This window comes from Podarcis vaucheri (genome assembly GCF_965113315.1).
Source record: "Podarcis vaucheri genome assembly, chromosome: 5".
NCBI lineage: Eukaryota > Metazoa > Chordata > Lepidosauria > Squamata > Lacertidae > Podarcis > Podarcis vaucheri.
The window spans coordinates 100986717-101005320 of record NC_138763.1 but is presented as its reverse complement, the minus strand read 5'-3'; the positions used below and the strand labels follow the sequence as shown (position 1 = coordinate 101005320).

The window sequence follows — 18604 nt, the reverse complement described above, 5'->3', positions numbered from 1 at the left end:
AGGGAAGTAATAGTGCCACTGTATTCTGCTCTGGTCAGACCTCACCTGGAGTACTGTGTCCAGTTCTGGGTACCACAATTCAAGAAGGACACTGACAAACTGGAACGTGTCCAGAGGAGGGCAACCAAAATGGTCAAAGGCCTGGAAACGATGCCTTATGAGGAACGGCTAAGGGAGCTGGGCATGTTTAGCCTGGAGAAGAGGAGGTTAAGGGGTGATATGATAGCCATGTTCAAATATATAAAAGGATGTCACATAGAGGAGGGAGAAAGGTTGTTTTCTGCTGCTCCAGAGAAGCGGACACGGAGCAATGGATCCAAACTACAAGAAAGAAGATTCTACCTAAACATTAGGAAGAACTTCCTGACAGTAAGAGCTGTTCGACAGTGGAATTTGCTGCCAAGGAGTGTGGTGGAGTCTCCTACTTTGGAGGTCTTTAAGCGGAGGCTTGACAACCATATGTCAGGAGTGCTCTGATGGTGTTTCCTGCTTGGCAGGGGGTTGGACTTGATGGCCCTTGTGGTCTCTTCCAACTCTATGATTCTATGATTCTATGATTCTAATGTATCTGTGTGGGGTTTACTGTCCATCTGTTAGGTTGTAAGTCGCTTTGGGTTGCCCTGGGCAAGATACAGCAACGGATAAATCTAATAAATAAAGCAATAAAATAAATAAAATAGCTCAGAGCTGGTTCTGGGCTGGAGGGATATGCAGAGGTTTGCGTCCGTGTGTCCCAGGTGATTGGAGCTCTAACCTCCCGGCAGGTACAGACACAGATAAAGAGCTCAATGCTCCCGTCTATGTGCCTTTCCTGTTGGTGAGCCTTTGGGAAGTGGTGCCCAACAGTCTGAGCCTCCCTCCTAGGTATGAGAAGCAGTATAAATACCCCAAATGAAGCATTATTTAAATGGCGATGACCTCTCTTATCTGGGTTAACCAAACTCTAACCCAATTAACTCAGCTGGCTTTGCATATTTTAAACAGTGTATTTAGTCCAATTAAGTATTGTTTTGAGTATTCCATGCTTATTTGGCATCAGCATGGATAATATACTTGCTTAATGATTCAATAATGATTTAACAATCTTCTGAAATTGGAGGGTGATTTTGTGCTACTTAAAACCCACCTTTGGAACTGCTTTGATTTCACCAGTCCAAATCAACATGTATTATTAATGGAAATACATACATTTAGGACCCCTTAACATACATTATTTGCAGTCCTGATAGAGAGCCAGAATGTTGGTTATTTTGTCTTTTCCAGTTTGACAGAACTGTTGATGAGGTCAGGCATCTACCGAATTAGAGGAACCAGGCATGTGATAGGAAATGCTAACACGTCCAACTGCTTCTTTTTTGTGTAACAGCCAAGCTTTAATATGGAATACGGAATAACTCCTAATGCATTTTGGGATCTTTCAAATTGAGTTACTGATTTGATTTTAGCCACCTGTCCAGTGACTTCCTACTTGTTGCTCTTCTTTTGTTGATCTAGATTTGCATCTGTTAAGGGACCCCTTAACACCTTCCATTTTTTCAAAATTGTAATAAAAGAAGCAGGTAAAACAGGGACTCCTTTCATAAAAAGGGGAACTGACTACAGATGGGGAGCTTAGTGAAAAATTTCAGCAGAGCCAGAAATAACTATGTCACCTTAGTGAAGAAACACCTCCCATAGTTGGAAACTTTCAAACCCCAGGAGCTATGACCAGGGTCTTCTACCTCCTAGCCAGATTACACAAAGTGAGCAATTGAGGACACCCTATTTTATCCAGTATCATCTATGTGGATTCCATCCATGTATCCTATAAAGCTGGCATCCCAAGTTATATGACAACACAGGCTTCTTTTGAAAACTAAGGGTTGGTTCACATGTGTAATCCTTTTCAGTGGAGGCAGTTCACCTATTCAGTTTCCAGGGATCATGAGAAATGAAGTAATGTACATAAGCAAATATATGCTCCTAAGTTTGATCAGGAACCTCCTGGAAAATACCATTCTGTAACTCCCATGAATGTAACAGCAGCACTATGTACTACAGTTCCACAGGAAGATGGACAATACATGCTGGATCAAATAGTAGTAGTAGTAGTAGTAGTAGTAGCAGCAGCAGCAGCAGCAGCAGCAGCAATAATAATAATAATAATAATAATAATAATAATAATAATAATAATAATAATGTGATGCAATATTACAATAGAAGGCCACAAACATTTGCTTTTTAAAACTTACGACCTTCCAGATGTTGCTGAACTGCAATTCCCGTAACCACTGACCCCTGGTCATGTTGGCTGGGGACTGGTGGGAGCTGGCAGTCTTTACAGCAATTAGGGGGCCACAGGTTAGTTACTGCTGATTTAAAAGTTCACCATTTAGGAGAAATATTGATTTGAAGCATTCCTATGAATGTGAAACCCTTTCACAAGCCCCCTTTCCCCAGATGGAAATCTACACCTGAACATTTTTCATTTTCTTTTTCTTTTTACTAGATCCACTACATGCTTATCAAAATATTGTTCAGTAGTTTTTCATTGTTTAGCTATCTTGTGTCACCGTAGATATTGTACATTTCAGTAGAAACTTGCCAACGAATGACTGAATTTTTACAAAACAAGACTTGCTCTTGATATTTTTTTTCATGTACAAGCACAAATTACCAACTGTCTATCAACTTATCCTAGAAAATGTTTTATTTCATGATATTATGCACTGTGAACAACAGACCCTTCTGGTGTCACCTGACTCACAATTTATTGCTCATTTCAGGCTATGAATACTGCAATAAATTAATAGGAATAAAGGGAAGATTTGAATAAATTTGCAGGCTACACTTAAAAACCTCATGGCCATTAGTATCTTCTGGTCATTCAGTAAACTGTGTGTTATTACACTCCTGTAGGGTTGTGGAAATATGAGCAATTTCATGGTCACAGGCAGTCACATACAAGCATACAATTTCACCTCTGCCCTGATCTTACCAGGAAGGCAAAGGAGAGCCTTTCTTTCAATCTTGGTCTTCTGCCTCATGTCCTGCCCATGCTAGATTCCTCCTCCAATGATCTGGACCCCCCCCCCCCAGATATTGGTGGGACTCAGGAAAAGTGCAGCACAACAGCTGCAGAAGACCAGGGATCCTCAGGGGAGGCTGGCAAGTGTCCTGCCCTACAGTAAGGGAGCTGTCAGGGAACTGCCATCGGAGGAACAGGTGGGGAAAGGGCTCACGGAGGCTGGGAGGGACTCAGCAGCTGAAGCAGGGACCAGCAGGGGGAGAGGTGAGTCTCTGGTGGAAAGTCTCATGGAGGCTGAGAGAGACTCAGCAGCTAAAGCAGGAACCAGCAGGGAAAGAGGTGGATCTCTGAGGGAAAGCGAGCAAGAGGGAGGGCTCAGGGACACGTCCAGCGAGAACAGTGGGGGGGGGGGTGTCTGAAGCTCCCATAGGGAGACCCATTCCTCGCCGGAAGCTGTCACGCCGCGAGTCCAGAAGACGTGTTTCCGTTAAGGAGCTTTTATGCTGGAAACGATTCCGAAAACAACCACTGTCGGAATCTGCAAGTGACTAGAGGAGACATGTCTGAGGAGCTCCGTCACAGACAGAGGTTTGTGGATTTGCACAAACTCTGAGGGACTACGTTTTTACGCACAAGCAGCTCATCATCCCATCACAGGAGCCCAGTCTCTAAAGGAGAGACAGAACCACCCCTGAGCCCCCAGGTGAAAGTGTCCCTGACTGCTGCTGGACAGGTTCTAAGGTACATTGCAATGTTTAGAAATTAATGGCATGCATTATTATTACTACAGTGGTGCCTCGCAAGACGAAAAGAATCCGTTCTGTGATTCTCTTCGTCTAGCGGTTTTTTCGTCTTGTGAAGCAAGCCCATTGAAAGATTAGCGGATTAGCGCTATTAGCGGCTTATCTGCTGATCGGATCAGCAGCTGATCGGATCAGCTGATAAGCAGCTTAGCGGCTTAGAAAAAGGGGGGGAAAGGGAAAAAAACCAGCAGGAACTCGCAAGACATTGTCGTCTTGCGAAGCAAGCCCACAGGAAATTCGTTTTGCGAAGCACCTCCAAAACGGAAAACTCTTTCGTCTAGCAAGTTTTCCGTCTTGCGAGGCATTCGTCTTGCGGGGCACCACTGTATTAACCACCTTCTAAACCACCATCTGATGGCAATCTACACATAAAATAATTACAAGCAGTTAAAAATGCAAAGACAATGGAGACATTTAAAACAAGACTAAAACCCCAAGAAAGTGATGGCACTACATCATAACTGCACATGGAAGCTCACTTGACTGGATCCAATCCTGCGTCAACATCTCCCCCCCATCTGGAATGCTTAACTTGGAACATCTTCCCTGTTGTGAAAAGCTGTCTGCATGCAAAGGTATTTTGAGATGGAAGTAATTTTTATTATTATTATTAAAAAAGTGATTTCACTTCTCGCGCATTCTGAGCAGGCACAGACATGTGTGAAGGCTCTTGAATAGTTTAATACAGGGACAAATTAAATGTGGTTGTGTGAAAGCAACTGAACGCATGCCCCCCCCAATGTAAACAGTCATTGCAAAGGGTGAGGTGTGCAGCAGGATCAAGATCACAGCAAATGGAGAGGTTCCTGGTTGGCTATGATCAGGGTGAAAATCCCCCTCCTCATTTGCTATTGGGATCAATGGAGGCTTGCCTCCTGGAACTAGTAGAAGCTAAAGGGGAAGGGTGGGCATTTCACTGAGATCATAGAATGAGGATTGAAAAACTCTCCCTAACTGCTGAGGTCCTGATTCTTCATGCACATGTTAACTGCTTTCAAAGTTGCGTGCACACCTTACATTTAAAGCATCCCTCAAAGAATCCTGGGAACTGTAGTCTGTCCACCACAGAGCGACAATTCACAAACTAAGGTTCCCATGATTCTTTGGGGGAGAGAATCATATTTTAAATGTATGGTGCATACGCAGCCACTGCTTTTAGTTTGGTCCTTGTTCTGGATTAGTCAAGAAGTGATGTGTTTAAATGTTTTATTGCATGGGTGTCAAGTTGAATAAAATATTGGGGGGGGGGCAAGTAAACCCTGCACTACATAATTGATCACATGATGTGGTGCACAGACACAATTTGAATGGCAGCCCCTAGGAGTTGGCTCCTATGTTACCGTATTTTTCGCCCTAGAGGACGCACTTTTTCCCCTCCAAAAAAGAAGGGGAAATGTGTGTGTGTCCTATGGGGCGAATGCAGGCTTTCGCTGAAGCCTGGAGAGCGAGAGGGGTCCGTGCGCACCGACCGCTCTCGCTCTCCAGGCTTCAGGAAGCTATACGCAAGCCTTGCAAGCCCGGCGGGAGTTCCCGCGGGCTCGCAAGGCTTGCGGGCCACAGCCTGCAGCCCGGAGCACGGGGCGCCCTCCGGAGGATGCCCTGTGCTTCGGGCGAGTGTCCGCAAGCCTCCCGCGCCTGGCGGAAGGTCCTGCCGGACTCGTGAGGCTTGGGGCGGCAGCCTGCATCCCGAAGCACGGGGAGCCCTATCGAGGACGCCCCATGCTTTGGGAAGGTGTCCGCAAGCCTCCCGCGCCTGCCGGAAGGTCCTGCCGGGCGCGCGAGGCTTGCAGGCAGCAGCCTGTTCTGGGGGCTGGGGGAAGCTTGGGCTTCCCCCGCGCCAGCCCCACGCCGGGGGGGGGGGGAAATAAATTTGTTTTCTTTATTCCCCCCCAAAAAAACCAGGTGCGTCTTATGGGGCGGTGCGTCCTATGGGGCGAAAAATACGGTATATTGTTCACTTTGTATTCATGGCTTTGGCTTTACAAACTGTGTAAAGTTTTCAGGATGGTTAGGAAAACAAATCTAAATAGGGCAATATCCAGCCACAGTGAAGCACACCAAATTCCTGTTTATTTCTTCATTTCAGTGGAAAGGCTCAACTCTTCTACATGGAAATAGATGAGTCCTAAAAATGCTTAACTCTGGTTTGGATTGAGCATCTAACCTTTAAAAACTAGGGGATGCATAAGGATTTCTGCCCTCTGGTCTGCTACTCCTTGTTCATGCAAAGACTGTTAAAAACTCCCTTTGGGGTATATGTGTGCATCTGTTTGTTTGGGGCAGGAACACTTGGCATGAATCTAAACAGAGGCAAACTGATAAAATGTTTGCCATGCTTCCAAACTGGACGTTTCCCAAACAATTATTCCCTCAGAGGATGTTAAGGGCAAAAGTTTGCCCTGTTTCCAAATGGAACAGATGTGCCAACAGATTTTGGCACTTTTCCTGGATACCTTCCCTTGAGACTTGGGTTCCCCAGAAGAGGATTTGCACAGCTACCAACTGAATAAAGATTATTAATTATATGGAGCTTAATCCAAGGCACAATAGATTCTATACCCATAGTTCCTTGTTCTAAGTAAAATGCTGTAATTAGAAAGAATTTCACTGTTAACATTCACTACAAAGCACTCAATACAGAAAACACGACAAAGAAGCAATATACTCCTATCTTTATTATATTATTGGAACTTGAATTGGCTGATTTCTAGTCATTGCTCAATAAAGTTAACACCCCTGCAAGGGTGAATCAACCCCCAAACATTTGCACTCATTTACTGATGTTTGAAGGTTACATAAAGGCATGCAAAGTGACAAATGAATGCTTGACTTGACATAGGAGCCAACTCCAGGGGCCGTGGATACCTGGGCACCCACAATAATATACAGTGCTGCCCCGCAAGACGAATGCCTCGCAAGACAGAAAACTCACTAGACGAAAGAGTTTTCCGTTTTGGAGGTGCTTCGCAAAATGAATTTCCTATGGGCTTGCTTCACAAGATGACAATGTCTTGTGAGTTCCTGCTGGTTTTTCCCCCTCCCCCCCTTTTTCTAAGCCGCTAAGCCGCTTATCAGAACGGATTCTTTTCGTCTTGCGAGGCACCACTGTAATACTAGAAGCCGGGCACCCACAAAGTCAATGAGAAAAGCCAGCAGGAGGCAGCACTGTCTCCAAGAAAAAAATAGTTCAGCTCCGCCCTCCGCAGCCAGTGAGCGAGGCACACTTTTCCAAGCGCGGGGGGTTGCCTCAGACATGGAGGCAGAATCTCTCTGAGTCCAAGCCCCTCCCCACGGAGAAGGAGGAAGAGGAGCTGCTGCCACACGTACCTTGCACGTAGTGCATGTGATGTCCACATTGCGGTGGGCGCCCACAATCCTGAGGGCAAGTTGGCACCCCTATGCCATATCAAGATATGTAAACCATGTAAAATCAGGGAAAGGTTGACCACAGCCTCATATAGCCTCCCTTTCCCAGTATTCCTGCTCCTAGAACAGGCTTCCTCAACCTCAGCCCTCCAGATGTTTTGAAACTACAGTTCCCATCGTCCCTGACCACTGGTCCTGCTAGCTAGGGATCATGGGAGTTGTAGGTCAAAAACATCTGGAGGGCTGAGGTTGAGGAAGCCTGCTTTAGAACAACAGAATGCCACTTAGTTCCAGATGAGCGAGTACCATGTTTTTGGAACTGGTAAAGTGGGTTCAAATCATAGCTGTCAACGTTTCCATTTTTTAAGGGAAATTCCCTTATTCCGAATAGGATTTCACGCAAGAAAAGGGAAAAGTTGACAGCTATGGTTCAAATCCAGTATCAGCCCATGTTCTTACATGATGGGCAAGCTTGGGCAAACCAATTTTACTTATACAACTGTAATATATGTAATATATGTAATATCTAGACCAGGGGTCTGCAATCTTTAAGACAAAAAGAGCCACTTGGACCCGTTTCCGAAGGAAAAAAAAAACCTGGGAGCCGCAAAACTCGTCATTATAAAAATAACTTTTTTGTCACTTTTTTATTATTTCTTTGTTTGACCCCTCAGAATTACTCCTCCTCATAGAAATAAACGTTAAATTAACAAGTTACCTTTTTGTGTGTGTATGTGTTCTTCACTCCCCTTCAAAACAGTGACCAGCGTACATGCCCCCTTTCAATGCAGTGACCAGCGTACATGCCCCTTACAATGTAGCGGGCGGGTGGGAAGCTGATGTCGGGACGGTGCAGTGACTAACGCACGCACCGCCCCATGTGACGTCACAGCCAATACAGCGCCCGCCACAGTGGGGAGTGTCGGGGCGCACAATGCGCCTCCTCCCCTCGCTAGTATCCGCCCCGGAGCCGTGGCAAAGGTGTAAAAGAGCCACATGCGGCTCTGGAGCCGTGGGTTGCAGACCCCTGATCTAGACAATATGAATCTATTCTCTGACTCACAAGTAGGCTTAGGATGTTTGCTTAAATCTTTAAGTTGTTCACCTAAGGGTGATTGTTTTTATTGACTAATGGTAGAAATAATATTTAAACTAGGAACAATCATTCCACTAGTAATATCCCAAGCTCTTTAGTGTGAAGAGAAAGCAGGGTTCCGAAAACTAAAACAGCTGCTTTTGTATTTTGGGATTAAAATTATGCAAGGAATTGATAAATTTGGGAGGATTTGCTTGATGCAACCAGTTCAAAAATAGTCTCATTGTTTAAAATCCTGTGGCGGAAGCAAATCTATAAGTTACTTCTCAACACTAAAGTTTATCTCAGTTTACCTGTCAGCAAAAAACGTTTCTAAAGTACTTCTTTCTCTGAGAGCTGAAGACATAGTAATACAAGGAGACTTATGAACAACTACTTTACAAAAAGCATTTGAAACACAATTTACTTAGGAACACTACTTGGCCTAACTGACAGATCCTGAAATCAGGAAAAATGTTTTGTTTTACTATGGAATATACAGTTATGGAAGGAAGAATGTTAGGCATTTTGTGGGATCCTACAATGTTCAGACAACACATGGCGGCCATGCTAGGGAATTAGGTCCCCTTTGAAATAAGGTAAGGGACAACGGCAATAGCAGCTGCTGTCACTGGGCAGTGCTGTGGAGCCCGTCTGCTACAGCTTACCTGAACTGGGCTGAGGCAGAACAGGGTGGCAATGAGGTCAGGGAAGTGCAGATGCGCCAGCAGAGCTAATCCAGCTCTACTGTTGGTGTGTCTGCACAGTTTACCTGGAGGGTACTAGGGCGGGGCAGCAGTGAGGCTGGGTCTATGCACAGCTGGAAGAGTCAGACTGTTTCTACCAGTATGTCCATGCAACCCCAAGCTTACTGCCACCCTGCTCTGGCCTGCCCCAGTGCTGTTCAGGTAAGTTGTGGTGGCGCCTATGTTGGGAAGGTGGGCTTGTGGGTTTCTTGCCACACCAACTGCTACTGGGCAACAGTAACGTCATTTTGGCACTTGTGAAAACTCACTGTGCGATACAGCAGCAAAAAAGCTAAAGCTATTCTAGGCTGCATCAACAGAAGTATGGTGTCCAGATCAAGGGAAATAATAGTACCCATCTATTGTGCCTTGGTCAGACCACACTTGGAATACTGTGTTCAATTCTGGGCAGCACAATTTAAGAAGGATGTTGACAAGCTGGAACGTGTGCGGAGGAGGGCAACCAAGGGTCTGGAAAGCCTTATGAGGAACAGTTGAAGGAGCTGGGTATGTTTAGCCTGGAGAATAGGAGATACGATAGCCATCTTCATATCTCAAGGGCTGTCACATGGAAGATGGAGCAAGCTTGTTTTCTGCTGCTCCAGAGGCTAGGACCTGAACTAATGGCTTGGATGGCCATCTGTCATGGATGCTTTAGCTGAGATCCCTGCATTGCAGGGGGTTGGACTAGATGACCCTTGGGGTACCTTCCAACTACAATTCTACGATTCCAATTTCTTAGCAAATAACCACACTTTCTTGATGGAAGTCATGGATGTATGTGCATTCCAAGCTACTAGATTTCTGAAAGGAAATATATGAAAACAATTTAAATATGGAGGAAACTAGTAAATTCCCTTTCAACATTGATTCCTATAAACATTGGGATTAACTCTCATTTAAGTATTCCCCATTTTATTTTGAAGCAGCACCATGTTCCACCTTCCTTGCAGTTCCATGTCTAATTAAGAATAAAATAAACACCTCCTATCAGGTTTCAAAAGTACCAGAGCTTCATTGGGCCAGCATTGCCCAATTACCATTCACATACACAGATCAAGTTAATGAAGCAGTGCTTATTATAATACATAGGATGTCACTCAAAATGAGCTTGTACTTTGAAGAAAGAAGGGGTCTTACCAAGAAACCATCCGTGTACGGGAAATGTGCTCTGGAAGGGTCTTCGGCTGTAGGGCTCAGCGGTTTGGGGTCAGACAGAGAGCGCTGCATCACCTTCGCAGACTTGGGGCTCAGCTGCGGAATCTTGGGGACCTCAGAATGCAGAATCTTCTGAGGACTAAGGTCTTCAGGGACAGGCTTCTCATAGGGTACAAAGGCCGACTCTATAACTGCAGCCGGAGATACAGGCGAAATGGGAGAATAAAGTACTTTGGGAGATTTGGGAGGGGAAGGGGCTACCTGAAGTGTGGGTTCTGGCCGGAGGTGTGAAGAGTAACCTATTTCTAATGGTGTTGGGCGCTTTTTATCTTTCTGAGGGGAGGTAGCTGTGAGGTATTGGGGGCTTTGGGTGTCTGAATCCGTTTCTGTCTGACACCCCAAACTTCCTCCTTTGTATGTCTTTTCTGGAGCTGAAATGTGTTTTACGATTTCTACCTTTGCATCTAGGTGGGCCCTTGCTGAAGGGGTCCGTATTGTCCCTACTGGCTCTGTCTGTACGGATATCTCTGCCACCGTTTGCACTGCAATACTGGCGACTTGGGGAAACGGCTTAGGCTTGTCTGCCTCAGTGGTACCTTCGTATTTCCCCACACGGGCTTTCCTCCTTGACCTGTTGGTCGGGTCCCATTCATCTTGGTCCTCATCGTCTGTCTGAACACTTGTATCCACACTCTTTTTTGTTCTCCTCCTCCTGTCTGCATAGCCCATGTCCGCACCATCCTCATCGTCGGTTTGAACTCCGCTCTCCACTATCTTTTTAAGACACCTAGGCTCTTCTTCCAGAGCTCCGTCAAGTTCCTCGTATGGGCCACGCAGCTTTGGCATGGAGCTCCTCTTTTTCAGCTGCTTTTCCTCTCTCACATCCACGTCTTTAAGAGACATCTCTGAGACAGAGCTTAGCAGGCCAGGCCTGGGAATGTACTGAGTTACACCATCTGACTGAACTGTGTACCAGGCTTGGCTTTGTGGAATTTCAATTCCCAGCACAGCAGAAGCAGTGGTAGTGGCTTCATCACCAGCCCAAAACTGCCCATTGGGGGCAGCAGCATACTGGCCTTCAAGGATGACTTGGTCTGTAGTCGTCTGTGGAGACACAGTTCCAGACTGTTCGTAATTGTACTGATAGATCTGCTGGATCTTCTGCTCTTCCAAGTGCTGGTGGAGTTGCTGCTGCAGGTGCTGGATTTGTTCAATGTGCATTTGCTGCTGCGCTAATGTTTCTTGCCTCATCATGAACTGTGCCTGCCTCTCCTCTTCTTGCTGATATAAGAGGTGGTGCTTCATGGAATGCAACTCCTCAAGCTTCTTCTGAACCATGAATTGCTCTTGTTCTCTGAACCGCTGAATTTCTTGACGCTCCCACTCAAGCTCCTCTGCAAAACGTTGCTGCTGTAGTTTTTCGAGCTCTAGAAGTTCGCGCTCCAAGTCAAGGTGCTGCTGTTTGCCTTCTTCGGGGGCAATGAGGTGTGTAGCTTCATCCTCAATTATATCTACAAAAGCTTCTGAAGCTGTAGTGAAAACAGGCATCAAGTTGGTTGGCTCACTAGTAATGGCTTCCATGGGAAAAGGCTGCAACCCTGGGTCAATGTCGATGTCAGTAATTGCACCCTCTTTCTCAGAGGCTACAGTTGTCAAGAAATCATATGATCTTGGAAGTGCCTGGCTATGTTGTAAATTTGATAATGAGGGCATTGTGTCAACTGTCTGAAGAGCAGATAGGTCTCTAACGGAAGTACTGAAAATAGAACCAGGTTGTGTGGTGATAGCAAATGTGGATGGCACTGGAGTCGCAACGGATGAATAAACAACTCCATTAGATGATCTCAAAACACTTCCAGTGCCATAAGGGGATCCTATGGATGGTACTATTCGTGCTTGGGAATACTGAGGTGCACTGATCCCAATGCCAGAAATTACTTGCCGAGTCTCTGGGTAAGGACCCGTAATCTTGCTTGAGTAATCCATAACTTCACCTGAAATTACAGGGCAGAGTTATAGTCCAGTCTTTCAAAACAAAGCCCTTTTTTGCGAGTTCTGCAAGCCATCCCATCAAGATGAGTTAAACGAGCGGAAGAGCAGGGGGCAGCTGCATGCAAATCTTCACTTTAATGCTCTACATTAGCTGTGCAGGAGGGAAGGGGGGGGGAAGCATTTCCTGAACATGCAGGCACATGCAGCTACCTCTTTGTGCAAAACGATTTATATAACGAAGAAACAAAAAATAAAAATAAAAATGCATGTATAAATCCCAGCAGTTTGCCACAATGTCCAACATAAATTTTAATAAAAAGGGGAAGAAAAAATAGAAAATAAAAATAATTCATCCTGAAATGAGATGAGCAACACCATTACCATATTTCAAAGTAAGATCTGAGGCCTTGTCATACTGACCTGTTGTTACTCTGCCAGAAGTTAAGTCTACTGCTACATCTGTTGCCCCAACTTGGTAATCAAAGGTATTCTTGCTTTTGTACATAAAAAGTCCAGCCTCTGATAAATTGGTATCTGACATAGAAGGTTTCATACCTCCTATTCCTTTATAACCATAGGGCCCTGAGCGGTCATACTGATAGTGATCATCTCTATAACCAAAACGATCTTCAGGTAGTGTTGTGGCAGGGGCTTGAGCTGTACAGCTCCTGCCAAATGGTAGCTTGTAAATAACATCACAACAAACAGCCCTTCTCCCTGCAGTCAAGTCCACAGGTTTTTCATCATCTTCTATTACAGTGGTAACAATTCCTGAAGTTGTTTCATCCACTGTCACCATGGTTCGGTGGGATTTTGTGGTGCTGAGATCAACTACTTCACTCTCGACTGGTTCATGAGTAGTGGAAACGTCCGTCCAACCATTGGTTACACCCACAAGAGGTACCATAGCAGGCTTTGTAGTGCCCCATGTGGCTGGAGTACCTAGGGACAAATTTATTGGCACCTCATCTCTGTCTGCAGAGAGTCCCTGGACGCCTGTTACTCTAGGTCCAGGCTCAAAATGTTTTGCTGTTGTTAGCTGCAGTGGAGTTGTCATCGCATGCCCCAGATCTACAAGACTTTCTGTACTTGTACTATAGCTTACAGTAGCTGTGCAGGTCACTATTGTAAATGTTTCAGTGACTGGTGCTAAAGAGATACCAGCTGTCGATGCAGCGCTGAGATTTATGATAGCTGGCTGAACAGTGCTTACTGGCCGACCCAAAGTGTCACTTGCCATAATCTGCCTTCTCACATCCGTGGGAGCAGAAGATAGGTCCATGCAGCTACCTGCCCTTTCCACATCCATTTTAGTCAAGGTGCGAAGATCAATGACATCACCAAAGACATGGAATCTCCCATTCTCTCTATATCTGGGTGGTTCAATGATATGTGCCGGCTCTGGGGGTATGGTTATGGAAACACTATCTAATCCAGCATTTTTGAGCAAAGACACTGTAGTCCTGGCAACCTCTGTTGATATTAATTCTGTTGCTGAACTAGGAGCTATCTCAAAAACTGACCGTGCACTGACAGGAACAGGAGAAACAGATTGCAAAGCTCCTGAACCATATTTGCTTCGATCACTTATGCTTTGCATTTGCAGAGCAGTCATAGTTGGAGTGAATAATGATTGTACAACACGTGGACCCTGTTCTTTAGGGGGAGATCCTGAAGGCCAACTGGTAATTGCCTGACTGGTAATAGACTCTGTGGGAGTGCCAGGCTCAGAGGGCAATGTGATAACAACATAGGTTTCCCCTGAGGATTTGGACAATCTTGGGGAAGATTTATTAGAATGTGGAGACAGCGGGGAAGTAGGGGATGGCAATTTATAATCTGCAGGGGAAACCAAGTTCAAAGTCATACTGCTGGTGAAAGACAAACCCACGGGTTTTGGCTGTGTTTCTGCTGGCTTGTGAACAGTGGTCGGTAGCTGAGGAACTGCTGGTTTGGGAGCAATAGGGGGCTTTATTATTTCGGCAGGTCTGTGAGTGAACACAAGTCCTGCTGGAATTGAAGCTGGCTTGGGAGGAACAGGAGGGGGTGTCGATGTGTACATTTTTGTGACGGGTGGTCCAGTCATGTTTATAGCAGATGTTGCTTCCGCTGTTTTGACGTCACTGGCAGATGGTACTAGGATGGGAGTTGTGGTCACTGGAGCCTTAGCTAGGGGTTTCCTTTTAGGATAAATAGCTGGTTTGGGCAGAATAGGTGGAGGAGGTGGGGGTGGAGGTGGAGGAGGTGGGGGTGGGGGTGGTGGGGGTGGCTGAGCTGGAGACTCAAAAGAAGAGCTTTTGTAAAATGAAAATGTTTGGGGTGTAACAGGTGGAACTGGAGAAATGGCAGATGGCAACACAGATACTGTAGGCATGGCAGAGGAGGATACTGGAGCTGTACATGTAAATTTCTGGTCAGATGTAGCATCTGTTAAAGCTTTTCCTGTTATGGTCACAGGAGGTCTTGCCTGTTTGTCTTCATAAAGTCCCTTCATAACATCAAACTTGGCAGCATCTTTTACAGCTTTCTCATCTTGTGGTGGGAACGTTTCTATGGCATCAGAAACAGAAACTAAGGGCTTGGGCTTTGTTTCTACAGAGGCTGATACAAAGGATTCAGTTTCAGAAAGGGAAACCATAACCTGATCTTCAAGGGTCTCCTTAGCAGCTTCAGAGTACTCTTTTGTGGAACTTATAGGAACTTGGGTCACTGAGCTGGTCCCTTCGGAATCTGGAAACTTGCTAATAGCATCCACTGTTTCTATGTAACCTGAAATCACGCCATCTGGTGAAGAACTACCAGTGGTGTAAACTGAAGATGTGGATGATGTTAGGGAAGACGTATCTGATGGTATAATGGACGTGGCACTTTCTGAGGCCTCTGAGTACATCAATATGGATGTTTCATGGGAAATTATTTCTTCAATTTCTCGGGCGTAATCTGTGAGATATTCATCCTCTATTTCTTCAGTTGTGAAGTGCTGAGTAATTTTGACATCCGGAATAGGAAGCACTGAAGAGCTTACTGAAAGTATGTCTGAACTGGATGAAATAGTGCTTGACGTCAGGGAGGTGCTTTCTGTTACCTCTCCGGATATGCTCGTTTTTGTATCTGAAACTGTAATTAATTCAGGAGATGGCTGGGTAGGACTGGAGCCTGGAGTCAACTGCATTTGTTGTCGCCTGATAAGTTCCTCATAAGCAGCATCTGCATCCAAGAGCTGTTTTTCGTCACTTGAAGATGGCGCCACACTGTCCAGTACGATTATCTCATGACTTTCTGGCATGATGTAAGAGCTAGACACAATGTCTTCTTGAGGCATACCTGAATGCAAAGACTCTATCCTGTAATAGTCCTTTTGTAAGCTGGTAGGCTTTTGCATAGGTTCTCCATATATCTGATCTGGGGGCGCTGATGTTTTTTCTTTCAGTTGGCTAAATTCATCACCCTCTTCTTGCCTTGTCATGAGGCTACCCTCCATAGCCCCACTATAGGCATCTTCTACTAGAGATTCATATATATAGTCCTCTATTAGCATGCCACCATATAAAGGCTCTTTCTCAAACACTTCGTCTTTTTCATTTACATCTGGAAGCGGCTTGGCTTTGTGGGATGTATGCAGGATTTCTTCATATACCTCTTCAGCACTTCTTAAAGGCTTTTGACCGCTCTCTTCTTTGACAAACCCAACAGGCTGCTCTTCCGTTGGAGAATATAAAGAGACAGCTGTAGGTAATTTGTAAACCTTCTGAACTTCTATTATTTTTTCTGGGCTGATTTCAAAAGCTTCAGGATCTGACTCAATACTTGGGGAATATTCAGAACAGGAAGACCGATGTAGTTCCTCCATTTCTGCTGCCTGACGCAATTCTTCTGTCGGAGAAGCATCCTCAATCGGAGATAGGTTACTTGGTGGTGTCTTTGGCCGTTCTCTTCTTCTCTGGGCTCTGAGCTCATCCTTGTCTTTCTTGGATTTTTTGCTAGAGCTCTTCCTTTGCTGCTGTTGCTGTTGTTGTTGCTGCTGCTCTAATTCACGTTGCTTCTCCTGCTCTTTTAGCAACTCTTCCTCCTCCCGAAGCTCCTCTTCTTCGGAAGAATCTTCAATAGTTGGAAGAAGAGGACCATGCGTACGATGCCTGGCTTTACGATGCTGCTTACTTTCTCCACCCATTTTTTTGTGGCTGGGACTGCTGTCACTATCTTCATCAAGGGATGACACAGACGTAGGAGATGTACCTGGAGTGAAACTGGAGGCATGCAGACTTGAAGACCCTTCTCCTCTTGACCTATCCTCTGGTGAATCTGTAAGACTCTCCATCTCTAACTCTGGTTCTTCATCAAAATATAGACTTGTCTTTGGTTGTTCAGATTCCTCAGAATATTTATTTGCTATTGTGCTATTAAGTTCTATTGTTTTGAAACGCCGAAGACCTCCTCCCGTTACAGTGATTTCTTCACTTTCTTGACTTTTTGTTTCCCTGTATTTTGGTTCTGGACTTTCATCAAAGGTCTCATCATCATCATCATGCCAGGAATGGCGTCTGCTGGCATCCTCTTCATAGCCTGTGCTACTTTTGCGCGTCATCCTCTTATGTTTTCCAGCTATTGCTTTTTTGCTTTTCACTTCTTCCTTCTTTTGACTCTCACTTGTACAGATTTCTTTCAGCTGGTTTCTCATGAATTCATCATCTTCAGAACCTGACGCATCTTCATCAGCACTCATCTCCATGATCTGTTTTCGAATGAAGTCTTCCTCGTCACCTGACCCTGGACTGTCTTCTGGTTTGTATTCATCACTGCTGGAAGATCCAACGCTGGTCCGTCTTTTTCTCCGTGGGACAGGTGAATTCTCACTCTCACTGCTATCTTCTACAGAGTCATAGCGCTGCCTTCTTGTCGATGTATCTTCTGTCGCTTCTGTCTTCTGCTTGTACCCCTTCCGAGAAGATACACCTTGCTTACTTACCTCTGCAGAATCTCTTCCATCTTTTTCTTGAATATTTGTTTTTGCCAAATCCTCATCAGAACTGTAAGATTCCTGTGTGCTAGGTGTGGACTTTGCTCTATGTGGCTCTTTTGCCTGCTCACTATAGACACCATAAAGGTCTTTGGTCTTTCCAGGCTTCTCTTCAATGAGGGAACTTGCTTGAGCTTCCAAAATGGATAACACAGTGCTTTCTAGCTTAGCAAGATCGGAGGGACTGGTTGGGCTGCTTTCATGTGAAAGGCTTTCTTTTATACAAGTTTCTTTCAAAACATCCTTTTCATCACTTGGAATAAGACTGGGAATTTCACCAAGTGAACTTGAGATGCCATCAGATGAGTAACCGGTGTCACTTAGACCTTGTGGACTTTTTTGCTGCTGTGAGCTTGATGTGTCTGATTTGTCATCTTCTTTTTCCTGAAATATATATGAGCGCACACACATATTAAGATTCAGATTCAACTAATTAAATAATAGCATCACTCATCCAAAATAATGTTAATATCTATTATGATCATGATAAAAATGGTCAATTAACAGAAACAGTTTAACAGTTAGGTTAAAGCGCTAAACTAGAAGTGGAGAAATATACTAATTCTCTTATCCAATAATTTTAATCACAAAAATGCCACTTGAAATAAGACTTTTTCAATTAAATGTAATTATGCTCTGTTCAATAATTCAACTGAAATTCATTCTGACAAGCTTTTATGCAGTGCAAATAGGGGAAAAATTATTATCAAGAAAATTTGGTGATGAACACAAATTTGGATAGTTTTAATAGGGGGTTGGCAAATTCATGAAAAGATCATCTATTTTCGACAACCTTGGTGGGAGAATGAAAATTAAATATGGAAGATTTGAAGATTTGCTATGATTATAGGCATCTTTCCCCCAAAACCTATTTTACTTATTGTACTGTTGTTTTTTATAGGCTAGGATTTGGACCCTCATGATTGCGGGAGGAAACTGATATCCATTGCCCTTGGAGCATTAAAATGATATTTCTCAGCATTTGGGAGGGCAAGGGGTTTGTTTGTTTTTTAGCTCCTCTTACAACATTGTGGAAAATAGAAATGTATGGATTCTAACTGAAGCTTATTCATAGGTTGTGGTATTCACCTGTTCACCAAACCCTGAAACCTTTTAGGATACTATGAAGCTCTCCTGTGCTATATCAAAGATCAACCAAATGAATCTACAGCACCTCAATGACCAGTTACAGATAATTTAAAGGAAGTCTTTTATCACACTTGACAGTGTTATTAACATCACAGAGACTCTTCTCTTAATATTTGATAATTTGATAATTTGTAGGAAACAACAGTTTTGAAAGTAAGTATAGGCATGAATGCATGAACTTATTAATGAAGTTGGGCAAACTTTGTTCATTTCAGTATACACGAACCTACCAAAACCAAATCTGCATGGACTTGTTTTAGTCATTTATGACTTGTTTTAGTCATTCTATGT

At 44.4% G+C, this 18604-nt stretch overlaps 1 protein-coding gene across 6 annotated transcripts in view; it reads right to left on the bottom strand.

The window, feature by feature from the left end:
• The window catches only part of PCLO (piccolo presynaptic cytomatrix protein), a gene marked incomplete at its 5' end in the record, with an annotated part of 250781 nt that overhangs the window by 99532 nt on the left and 132645 nt on the right, over nucleotides 1-18604 (bottom strand). For all 6 annotated transcript variants that reach the window (XR_014219941.1, XM_082222991.1, XM_082222992.1 and 3 more), the window contains 2 exons: nucleotides 10138-12149; nucleotides 12568-17548. Coding sequence is in view for 5 of the 6 variants with exons in the window: in XM_082222991.1 (XP_082079117.1) it covers nucleotides 10138-12149; nucleotides 12568-17548 (6993 nt within the window). The remainder of the gene's footprint in view (nucleotides 1-10137; nucleotides 12150-12567; nucleotides 17549-18604) is intronic.